Below are 13078 nucleotides of genomic sequence, written 5' to 3'. Positions count from 1 at the left end.
GGACTGAGTTGTTCACATATTTAAGGAATGCACAGATGACCTCTATGCCTGGTAGCTACTGTGACACTGGTAATCCACAGCAAGTACGGGCATCACAATTATTCAAATTATTACTGGTGTCGCATGGGATGGCATGTCTGTGGAGGGGAACACTTTAGATGATCAAATGGGGTGCAACAATGACAATTATGGTTTTTACAAAGACTGCAGGATGGTATGACTTTTATGGCTATATTAAAGAGGTTACCAAAAAAACCTTACTCATGATCTTGATTATTCAAACTCAAGGTCACAGTAGAAAATTTGACAGCTATATGGGGAAACAAGAACCCTCACTTCATACCATACAGAGAAATAGAAATTTCACACAGAACTGTGTAACAAATCTAAAAAGAAGCTTCTAGAAGAAAATAGGAAAATACCTTCGTAACTTTGGGATAGCCAAGACTTCTCAAATAGGATATAAGAAGAAGCACTAACCATACAAGCGAAGATGGACAAAATGAACTTCTAAAAATTAGTAATTTTGCCCCTCACAGGACACCATAAAGAGAATAGAAAAGACAAGCCATTGGTTGGGAAAAGATGTTTGCAAGTTATGTTTCTAAAAAGGACTCATGTCCATAGTACATTAACAACTCATGGAAATCAATAAAAAAGTCATTCCAATAAAAACTTTGGCTAAAAAGAGACTTGAGATAATTTACCAAAAAAGATATAAAAATCAACCAGTGAACATAGGAAAATGTGCTCAACATCATTACTCACGCAAACAAAATCCTCAGTGGGTACAATTACATGCTCATCACAACGACTTGCTATTTAAAAGACTAACAATACGAAGTCCTGCTGAGAGGGGGAGCGACTGGAATTCCTTCATATTGCTGGCGGGACAGTCATTGTCCCTACATTGCTGGTAGGGAAAATGTTGACAGAACTTAATATTTTCGTCCACAAAATCTAAACAAACATACTTTATGACGCAGCAGGTCTATTCTTAGGTATATTCCAAATAGAAGTGAAAGCTCCATCCGGCAAAAGACTAATACAAAAATTGTCCACGGCTTCTCTATAATAAGCCTCAAATAGAAACAACGTAAATACCTAGTAGGAGTGGAATAGATAAATATAGTATTCAGGCAATGCAAGACTACACGGCAGTGAAAAAGAACAAATTGCTAACACATACATCACTGTGGAGGAATCTCACAGTTATAATGTTGACTGAAAAAGAAAAAAGTCAGACATAAAAGAATATATATATATACTGCAAAATTGTATTTACGTGGAGTTCAAAACCAGTTAAAACTAATCTATGGTATTAGAAGTCAGAATAATGGGTACCCTTAGAAGTACACTGATGGCAAAGTAGCATGAGGGAACTTTCTGGAATACTGCAAATGTTCCGTACCTCACTCTACTTTCCAACCCCTCCTAATATCACTCATAGTCATTTTTGTTTATTTTGTGATCAAATGATGGCTGATCATTGGATTCTCAAGTGCTACTGCACAACTACTGTCTCAAGAAGTATTCCAGCAAATACACCAGAAAGATTAACCCGATACTAACAGAAATTGAGTAAAGGTTTTGTTGACAGAATAGAGAATGCATAAACACAGTGGTGAAGATCTGGGGAAACGGGATATGAATTTGGTGGTCTCTTCTTATCCTTGAACAAGGAAGGACCAATGAGGAGATTTCATGATGATAACACTGAATTCTGCTGGTGGGCGTCAAGGACACAATACTGAGTTTAAAGAAGCTTGCTTTTTGAAGTCATATCAGAAACCTTTAAAAAGCTTGTTTAAAATCATGTCAGAGACCAGAAGAAACTAGTTTGAAGCTAAACAGGCAAGAATGCTGACATATTAAAAACAACAACAACAACAACAAAACCCAACCTCACTCTTGTCTTGAAAACAATCAATGTTTTTCATACTCTGGTTAGACCTAATCAGGTATCTCCAAGTTTAGCCCAAATTCCAAATTTACCCAATAATCTACAAAAGTGCAACTTAAGCACTGTTTGGAGAGCCCGTATTTCTGAAGGTAGATCTCCTCGCCTATTAAGTTCCTGAATTTTAGCTTTATTTCTTTATACGATTGATAGCTTCATTGTCTTATGAATACCTGACAAAATGGACCAAAAAAATATGTATGAAAACTATCATCCTCTCTGAGGAAAACATAGGAGTAGATCTTCACGGCCTTGGATTAGGCAACGAATGGTTCCTTAGATAGGACACCAAAAATATAAACAATAAAAGGAAAAGTGAATTGGACTTCATCAAAATTAAAAATGTTTGTGCATCAAAAAGGACCATCCAGTAAGTCAAAAAGATAACCCACAATGAGAGAAAAGATATCCAAATCGTATATCTGAGAAGGGACTAAGAGCCAAAATATATAAAACACTCTTACAACTCAACAATAAAAAGACGACCCACTTTTAAAATGGGCCAAGGGTTTGAACAGACATTTCTCCAGAGAAGGTGTACAAATGGTCACTAAACACATGGAGAGTTGCTTTACATCATTAGTCATTAGTTAAATGCAAATCAAAACCACAATGAGATACAATTTCTTACCCACTCAGGTAGCTAAAATAAAGACAGTAACAAGTGTCGGCGAGGATGTGGAAAAATAATGCTCCTACGTTGCTGGTGGGAATGTAAAACGGTACAGCCACAGCTTGGCAGTTCCTCAAAATGTTAAACACAGAGTCACCATATGACCCAGCAGTGAGACTCCTACATATATACCCAAGGGAATGGAAAGCATATTTCTACACAAAAATCTGAATGTAAATTGTTCATAAAAGCATTATTCGTAAGAGCTAAAAACTGTTTAAACATCGCCCCTCAACCCAAATGTCCTAATAAACAAAATGCACCATATCCACTTGAATATTATTCAGCCACAAAAAGGAAGTACTGATTACCTGCTACAACACGGATAAAACTTGAAGACGTGCTAAGTGAAATAAGCCAGTCACGAAAGGACAAAAAATGTATGATCCCACTTACAGGAGGTACCTAGAATAGTCACATTCATAGGGCCAAAAGTAGTTGTGAGAGGCCGGGGGGCAGGGGAGAAAGAATGGGGAGTTGTTGTGTAGTGGGAAGACGGGAACGTTCTGGAGGGAGATGGCTGGTGGTGTTTGCACAACAATGTGAATGCACTTGATGTCACCGCACTGTACAGTCAAACATGGTTAAGATGCTAAATTTTGTACTAAGTATATTGTACCACAAAAATAAGTAGCAAAAAACAAAAACAAAATCACCAGCAAACAGTCGAAAAAGGAAAAAGAACAATATGCCAAAACATACACAATAAAGCACTAAGGAAAGAAAGAGAAAATTTTGGTGTAACAGGTCACACTACTCTACACCCGGGCCTTTGAGGTCATATTAAGAGAAGGAAGATAGGGGCGCCTGGGTAGTGCAGTTGTTAAGTGTCTGCCTTTGGCTCAGGGCGTGATCCCGGCGTTCGGGATCGAGTCCCACATCGGGCTCCTCTGCTAGGAGCCTGCTTCTTCCTCTCCCACTCCCCTGCTGTGTTCCCTCTCTCGCTGGCTGTCTCTCTGTCACATAAATAAATAAAGTCTTTTAAAAAAAAAGAGAGAGAGAAGGAAGATAAATCACCGAAATCCTAAGGTCTTGGTAGTATGCTCCTATCAAGAGAGAAGCAGGCAATGGATACGACGGTACTCAAAGGAAAAAATCAGGCCCTCTCGAGTGTAGCCGGGTCTACCACCTTCCAAGGCACTGTACTATGAGAACAAGTCCAAGTGCTACCTGGATGAGGGGAAGCAAACAGGTCTCAAGAATAATTCACCTACATTACATCAGAGCAAATAAAAGGTCTGACCCGTGCTGCACACACTGTAATGATGAACTGGAGAAAAAGAAAGGAAGAGCAGAGATAGAAAGAAGGCATGAAGAATGAAAAGGGGTAAAGAGGAAGGTGGGGGGATAGCAGAGGGCAGTGGGGAAAGAAAAGGCAGAGAAGGTACTAACAGCATATAAAAGATATAAAGAATCCAGTGAAGACGAAGCCTATCCCAGGAGCAGGTTAAAAATTCCCCCATATTTTGCATCTAAGGGCCTTAATAAATTAATAGATTCAACAAAACAAGACCTCAAAGACCTAATAATTGAGTAACAAAATAAAATGAGAATGCAGATCATAGAGATACAGACATAGATGGAGAACTATGTTCCTTTATCATTGTAGGCTCCAACACTGGTTCACAAAATTCAACCGAGTTGGAAAAGATTGGGCATCTGTCAGTAAAGTCAATCAATACGAGCTGTTTCTTTTACTGCACAAATAAACTGAGAGGAGCGATGTAGGCTCAATCAATGAAATCGCAAAGTTAAAGTAGACGGAGAGCCACATAACATTTACACAACGTCACCTCTTACAAGTTGGGTGATTTCAGTGGCATCAATTTTATTTGTAAAAGTAGGCTAATATTACCTACTTCAGCCAGTGCTGTGAATGTTAAACAAGATGATATTGGTAACATGCCAAGCTCAAATGCAGCTAAACAGGAGCTATTATTGTCTTTTGGGAAAGTAAAACATCGCAGAAATTGTAAATGAGCACATAGCATGATGTTCCAGGGTTCCCTTCTTCAGGGCTGTTCATAGGATCCTACTTTTGGAGTTCCTAAAGCTCCATCACCCCCTGGAGGATACGGGGAAGATGGTAGAGAAGGAAGCACCAGGAATCTGTCTCCTCACCCGGACAACAGTTGCATTGGCAGGATCTATCTGATGTAATTATTTTGGAATTCTGGAGTCTGTTGAAGGCTTGCCACTTCCAGAGGAAGGCTTGGATGGTAAATTGTGGTTAATTTCAGCCCTTAGCAGTAGCTACTCATCAGCCACTAGAGGCACGGGGCAGGGCTGTGCACAATTTCCTGGGGCAGTTTACAGGAGCCAGGGTGGGCAAAAAGGACCCTGTCCTCCAAATATTGGGGATCTGTGCTCTGATCGCTTCATGATAAAAGCACTTAACAGACTAGGAATAAACGAGATTATCTTAGCATAATAAAAGCCATATATGAGTAATCCACAGTGAACATTATGCTCAATGGTGAAAGACTGAAAGCTTTTCCTCTAAGATCAGGAATGAGGCAAGGATGTCTGCTTTCACCACTTCTATTCAACATAATATTGGAAGTTCTAGCCAGAGCAATTAGTGAAGAAAAAAAAAAAAATAAAAGGCATCCAAATCACAAAGGAAGAAGTAAAATCATCCCTCTTCACAGTGATAGGATCCTGTATGTAGAAACCCTAATGATTCTAAAAAAAAAAATTATTAGAATAAATGAATTCATCAAAGTAGCACAATGTAAAATCGATACACAAAAATCAGTTGTATTACACTAGCACTAAATAATCAGAAAAGGAAATTAGGAAAACAGTTCCGTTTATAATATCATCCAAAAAAATATGTAGGAATTACCTTAACCAAGGAGATTTAAGGCAACCCACAGAAGGGGGGAAAAAACATCAGCAAATTTTTGATAAGTGATTAATACCCCAAATATACAGAGAACTACAACTCAGCAATAAAAAACAGCAACAAGCAATCTGATTAACAAATTGGCAAAGGACTTGCGAAGAAATTTCTGCTAAGAAGATACACAGATGGCCAATAAGCAGAAGAAAAGATGCTCAGTCATTAGGAAAATGCAAATCAAAACTAAGAGACACTACACTTCACACCCATTAGCATGACCACTATCAAAACAAAAACAAAAAAACTGAAAATAACAAGTGTTGGCAAGGATGCAGAGAAATTAGAACTCTTTTATACTGGCAGTGGGAATGTAAAATGATACAGCTACTGTGGAAAAGAGAATTGTAAGGTCTCAAAAAATTAAAAACAGAGCTACCGTATGATGCAGGAATTCCACTTCTGGGTATATACCCAAAAAAAACTGAAAGCAGAGTTTCAAAGGGATATTTGTATACCTATGTTCATAGCAGTGCTACTCAAAATAGCAAAAACATGAAAGCGACACAAATGTCCCTTGTTGGATGAACAGATAAGCAAAATGTGATATACATACAACGCAATATTATTTAGCCTTACAAATGAGGGAAACTCTGATACATGCTACAACATGGATGAACCGTGAGGACATTCTGCTAAGTGAAATAACCCGGTCACAAAAGGACAAATACCGTATGATTCCACTTATATGACGTACCGAGAGTGGTCAAAATCAGAGAGACAGAAAGTAGAATGGTGGTTGCTCAGGCTGTGGAAAGGGGGGAAATGAGGATTTATTTTTTATTTTTATTTCTTAAAGATTTATTTATTTATTTGAGAGAGAGCGTGAGTGAGAGAGAACGAAAGAGTGGGCGGGGGAGGGGTAAAGGGAGATGAGAATCTTAAGCAGACTCTGTGCTAAGAGTGGCGCCTGACAGGGGGCTCCATCTCATGACCCTGAGATCATGACCTGAGCCTAAACCAAGAGTCAGTCACCCAACTGGCTGTGCCACCCAGGAGCCCCATTAGGATTTATTTTTTAAGGGATATAGAGTTGCAGTTTTACAAGATAGGAAGGGTTCTGGAGATGGATGGTGTCGATGGCTGCAGAAATTTTGAATGTATTTAATACCACCAAACTGAATACTTAAAAATAAGTAAGATAGTCAACGTCATGTTATGCGTATTTTACCACAATGAAAATAATTTTTAAAAATCTGTTGCCTCTAATAGGTTTGAGACTTAAAGACTAGTTGATTAATATGGTAGCTTTTTTCCATGTATGTTCTAATCCCTGGCTCACATGTAGTTCTTACACCAATGAAAGTGAATTTCTTACCTGCCTTTGTCAAGTAAACATTTCCACTTTGGGAAACAAACGTAATATCTGAAGTATAAAAACTGTGGTAAGTATTCTTTATGATATCATCATGAAAATCAGCTAATAATTCGAAAGTGTTGCCGCCGTCGATTGAAAGCCACACCTAAGGGAATAAAAAGATAGTACCTCACTGAAGAGGCTGCCATCTGACAGCACTAACCTAATCAGCCTGATCCTCCTACGTAAGAAAAGTCCCACGGTCTTTCCCATACTCCCACATCCATCCCATGCGCGCACGAACACACGTACAGACGCCTTACCCACGTGGTCAACACTCTAGCTAGCTCCTTTCGAGGGTCTGGATGACAGTGTTGGGGGCAGAGTCTCAGGTCAACACAGTGTGCATAGTGAGTGTATAAAAGAATGAAGTCATCCTAACATCTCCCAAGCAGGGTCCCCTTGATCATAAAAGGATAAAGGGCTGGGTCTTGGATGGGAAGGAGAGAGCTTACCTCATACTAATGTAAGTTCTTTAGGTTCCAGGCATCTGGAAAATATGTATGTGATCAAGTGTTGTGTGCAGGACCCCATGGACACTTACGCAGGTGTGTCCTGGGACCTTAGCAAATCTTCATATATCCTCCACCATGGAAGGTTCTCTATTCCCTCATCTTTCACTTACCAGTTGCTTGGAGATAACTCGGATCCTGTACTGGATGAATCCTGCTGGCTTGCCACCTCTTTTACTGGCCTAAGTCTTACTCAGATGAGGATTTCAGGGTTTTAAAGTTCTTTTTAAAAAATTAATTTTAATGACAAATTATACCTGAAAATAGGCTTTTCTTAAATTTAAAACATTGTAAATGCAGCTGAAGTCTCTCTGACCACCATCTAAATAATTTTCCTTTTTTACCTTATGTTATATAATTGTGGTCTCCTCTGTCCCTTCCCAGAGGTAACCACTGTTTTATATTCTAAAATTCTATATATTACATATACGTATATATATTCTATATATTCTATATTTTCTGTAGCTATATCTTTCTATATCTGGGTGCCATACTAGCTTTAGACTAGCTTTATCCTCGCCCTGGATTACATGTTTAGGGCATACATATTACAGAGAAAATGTATTAAACAACACATGGAGATTTCTATTGCTCAGAAATTAGTGCTCATTGCTGGCATAGCACAATCGATACTCCTAGACACAGGATAGGGGGGCCTCCAATTTTACTCTGGCTTGGCTCCTGCGAATGTTACTAGTGAGTGTGGTGGTGGGTGGGTGGGTGAGGGAAGGTACTTTGAACAATGCATTCGAAATGTCATTATACTGTACCCATTGTTCTATAAGTTACACTTGCCACTCAACAGAAAGCTCAGATCATTTTATGATAGCTCCTGTGGATCTTCACATTCTTCTATATTGCTGCATAGTATCCAATATTTCGGCTACACCATACGGGAGATACTCTATTTTCCTACTAATGGGCACAAAGGTTGTATCAGAATGTTTGCTGTTACAGACAATACTGCAAGGAGCATTCATTCACCTGTCTCTCTGTATTAATGTGAAAGAGTATCTCTAGTGCAGATGCTGAAAAACTGAGTTGCTGAGTCAGAGGCTATGCATATTTGTATAGTTTTAATTGAAATGTTAAAATGCTTTCCAGTTTCCCTGAACCACTTTATATTCCCATTAGCAGTGTATTCCTAAACCTCACAAATACTTGATATTATCAAAAATTTACTTTTCATATTTACTGATTACCTGAATGAAAACAATGGCATCTCATTGCATTTTTTTCAATTTTAAATTATTGATCCATGTACAGCTCACTTTTATCTTTCTTATGTTATTTCATAATATAATGAACATGTGTGAACTGACATTCTAACCCAGGAACTAGCATGTTGCTAGTACTTTGCATTTTCTTCTTTCTCTCCAATCCTGTCATCCTGCATCTTCCCTCAGAGATGTATCATGTTCTGAAATGAAATTTGTGTTTTCATTCCCTTAGTTTTTTTTTTTAGTTTTAGCAATATATATGTATGCGTGTTTAAATAACATATTGCTTAAATTTACTTTTTGCTCTTTATAAAAAGATACCATCCGTATATTGTCTTCTAAAACTTACTTTTCCTCCTCTCAACATTATTCACTTATATTCATACTGCTGCACATAGCTCAGTTCATTTGCTTTTATATTGCTGTATAATAGTTCATTATGTGAATCAACTGCAATTTATTTATTTATTCTCCTATTCCTGGTCATCTGGATTATTTTCAGTTATTTAATGCTATTACTAACAGTGCCATGATGAAAATTTTAAAATATTTCTTCATATATGTGTTTCCCTGGCCAAAAAAGTGAAATTGGTGAGTCATAGCACATGCAACCATTATAATTTACAGGATAATAATGCCAAATTGCTTTCCAAAATAGTTTGTAGTAATTCATTCTCCAATCAGCAAAGGATAAGAGATCTGACTGATCCATATTCTCGTCAACATCTCATGTTGAGATGACTGTGTGGGTTTCCATCTTCCTTCTGTTAATACAGTGTATTACATTTATTAATTTTCATATGTTGAACCATCCTTGCATTCCAGAATTAAATCCTACTTGGTCATGGTATATATAATCCTTTTAATGCACTCTTTAATTCAGTTTGCTAGCATTTTGTTGAAGATATTTGCATGAATGTTCTTCAGAGATATTGATTTCTAGTTCTCTTTTCTTATAGTACACTTATCTGGCTTTGGTATTAGGGTAACACTGGCCTCAGAGAGTGACCCTGAAAATGTCCCTTCTTCTTCAATTTTTTGGTAAGAATTTGAGGAGGATTGGTGTGAATTCTTTAAATATTTGGAACAATTCGATCAAATCAATTCAAAGCCTTCTGGTCCTGGGATTTCCTTTGTTGGGAGATACTTGATTACTGAATATTTGGAACAATTCAATCAAATCAATTCAAAGCCTTCTGGTCCTGGGATTTCCTTTGTTGGGAGATACTTGATTACTGAAATTTCTAGTGAAGTCCTTTGCCAATTTATTAATGAGATTGTTTTTTAAATTGCTGAGTTGTAGAAGTTCTCTATATATTCTGGATATTAATCCCTTTTTCAATCTTGTAACTAGTTTTTGGTCTGTTCAGATTTTCTATTTCCTCGTGAGTTACTATTGGTAGGTTATGTGTTTCTAGGAAATTATCCATTTCTTCTAGGTTATCCAGTGTGCTACCATATAATTTTTCATAATCTCAAAATCCTTATTTCTGTGGTATCATTTGTAATGTCTCCTCTTTAATTTTTTTATTTTAGTTGACTTCTCTTTTTTTCTTACTGACTATAGCTAACGGTTTATCAATTTTGTTGAACTTTCAAAGAACCAGCTCTTAGTTTTATTGATTTTTTTCTATTATTTTTGTATTCTCTATTGCATTTATCTCTGCTCTAGTCTTTATTATTTCCTTCCATCTGCTAACTTTGGGTTTGATTTGCTCTTCTTTTTATAGTTCCCTAAATTGTAAGGTTAGGTTGTTGATTTGAGATTTTTCTTCCTTATTAATGTGTATGTTTATAGCTATAAACTTCCCTATTAGTATTGCTACTGCTGCATCCCATAAATCTGCTGTGTTTCATTTTCATTTTATTTTTCTTAAGATATTTTCTAGTTTCCCTTCTGACTACTTCTTTGACTCATTGGTTGTTTAAAAATGTACCGGGTGTTAAAACCATACGTTACCTTGGAATTAACTTAACCAGAGACGCAAAGGACCTATATTCTAGAAACTATAAATCACTCTTGAAAGACATTGAGGAAGACATAAAAAGATGGAAAAATATTCCATGCTCATGGATCGGAAGAATTAACATAGTTAAAATGTCCATGCTACCCAGAGCAATCTACACTTTCAATGCTATCCCGATCAAAATACCGAGGACATTTTTCAAAGAACTGGAACAAATAGTCCTTAAATTTGTATGGAACCAGAAAAGGCCCCGAATCGACAAGGAACTGTTGAAAAGGAAAAACAAAGCTGGGGGCATCACAATGCCGGATTTCGAGCTGTACTACAAAGCTGTGATCACAAAGACAGCATGGTACTGGCACAAAAACAGACACACAGAACAATGGAACAGAATAGAGAACCCAGAAATGGACCCTCGGCTCTTTGGGCAACTAATCTTCGATAAAGCAGGAAAAAACATCTGGTGGAAAAAAGACAGTCTCTTCAATAAATGGTGTTGAGAAAATTGGACAGCTACATGCAAAAGAATGAAACTTGACCAATCTCTCACACCATACACAAAAATAAACTCCAAATGGATGAAAGACCTCAATGTGAGACAGGAATCCATCAAAATTTTAGAGGAACATAGGCAGCAACCTCTACGACATCGACATCGGCCAAAGCAACCTTTTTCATGACACATCTCCAAAGGCAAGAGAAACAAAAGATAAAATGAACTTGTGGGACTTCATCAAGATAAAAAGCTTCTGCACAGCAAAGGAAACAGTCAACAAAACAAAGAGGCAAACCATGGAATGGGAGAAGATATTTGCAAATGACACTACAGATAAAAGGCTGGTATCCAAGATCTACAAAGAACTTCTCAAACTCAATACACGAGAAACAAATAAACAAATAAAAAAATGGGCAGAAGATATGAACAGACACTTTTCCAATGAAGACATACAAATGGCTAACAGACACATGAAAAAATGTTCAAAATCATTAGCCATCAGGGAAATTCAAATCAAAACCACACTGAGATACCACCTTACGCCAGTTAGAATGGCAAAAATAGACAAGGCAAGAAACAACAATTGTTGGAGAGGATGTGGAGAAAGGGGATCTCTCCTACATTGTTGGTGGGAATGCAAGTTGGTACAGCCACTCTGGAAAACCGTGTGGAGGTCCCTTAAAAAGTTAAAAATTGAGCTACCCTATGACCCAGCCATTGCGCTACTGGGTGTTTACCTCAAAGATACAGACGTAGTGAAGAGAAGGGCCATATGCACCCCAATGTTCATAGCAGCATTGTCCACAATAGCTAAATTGTTGAAGGAGCCGAGATGCCCATCAAGAGATGACTAGATTAAGAAGTTGTGGTCCATATATACAATGGAATATTACTCAGCTATCAGAAAGAACGAATTCTCAACATTTGCTGCAACATGGACGGCACTGGAGGAGATAATGCTAAGTGAAATAAGTCAAGCAGAGAAAGACAAATATCATATGATTTCTCTCATCTATGGAACATAAGAAATAGGATGATCCGTAGGGGAAGAAAGGGATAAAGAAAGGGGGGGTAATCAGAAGGGGGAATGAAACATGAAAGACTATGGACTATGGGAAACAAACTGACGGCCTCAGAGGGGAGGGGGGTGGGGGAATGGGATAGTCTGGTGATGGGTAGTAAGGAGGGCACGTATTGCATGGTGCACTGGGTGTTATACACAACTAATGAATCATCGAACTTTATATCAGAAACCGGGGATATACTGTATGGTGACTAAGATAATATAATAAAAAATCATTTAAAAAAATATACTGGGTGTTATACGCAAACAATGAATCATGGAACACTACATCGAAAACTAATGATGTACTGTATGGTGACTAACATAATAAAATTTTAAAAAATAAATAAAAATGTATCGATTAATTTCCATATACTCGTAGATTTTCCAGTTTTCTTTCTGCTGTTGATTTCTAGTTTTGTTTCATTGCAATTAGAAAAGACATTTCATACCATTTTAGTCACTTTAAATGTATTAAGACTTGTTTTGTGGCCTCACTTACGTTCCGTCCTAAAGAATGCTCTGTGTGTATTTGAGAAGCATTTGTATTCTGCTGTTGTCATGTGGAGTCATCTGATTATGGCTGTTAGGTCTAACTGGTCCACAATGTGGTTCAGATCTTCCATGTCCTTATTTATCTTCTGGTTTTTCTATCCACTACTGAAAGTGGGGTATTTAAGGCTCCCACTGTTATGTTGCTGTTTCTCCCTTTGATTCTTTTAAAGTTTGCTTCATAATTAGCTCTATGCTTGCTGCATGGATATTTTTAATTGTTACATCTTCTTGGTGAATTGACCTTTTATTATTATATAATGAACTTCTTTGTCTCTTGTAACACTATTTGACTTACAGTTTATTCTGTATGATACTAGTAGAGCCAGACCAGCTCTCTTTTGGTTACCATTTGCAGGAATATTTTTTTTCAATC

General features: G+C 37.4%; 1 protein-coding gene across 1 annotated transcript in view; it reads right to left on the bottom strand.

The window, feature by feature from the left end:
• The window catches only part of CATSPERB (cation channel sperm associated auxiliary subunit beta), a 105613-nt gene that overhangs the window by 46674 nt on the left and 45861 nt on the right, over positions 1 to 13078 (bottom strand). Inside the window, exon 14 of the mRNA XM_044389964.3 lies at positions 6854 to 6998. Coding sequence (XP_044245899.3) covers positions 6854 to 6998 — 145 coding nt within the window. The remainder of the gene's footprint in view (positions 1 to 6853; positions 6999 to 13078) is intronic.

This window comes from Ursus arctos, unplaced genomic scaffold, assembly GCF_023065955.2.
Source record: "Ursus arctos isolate Adak ecotype North America unplaced genomic scaffold, UrsArc2.0 scaffold_25, whole genome shotgun sequence".
NCBI lineage: Eukaryota > Metazoa > Chordata > Mammalia > Carnivora > Ursidae > Ursus > Ursus arctos.
Note: the sequence above shows the minus strand (reverse complement) of the source record. Positions and strands in the feature narration are given on the sequence as shown.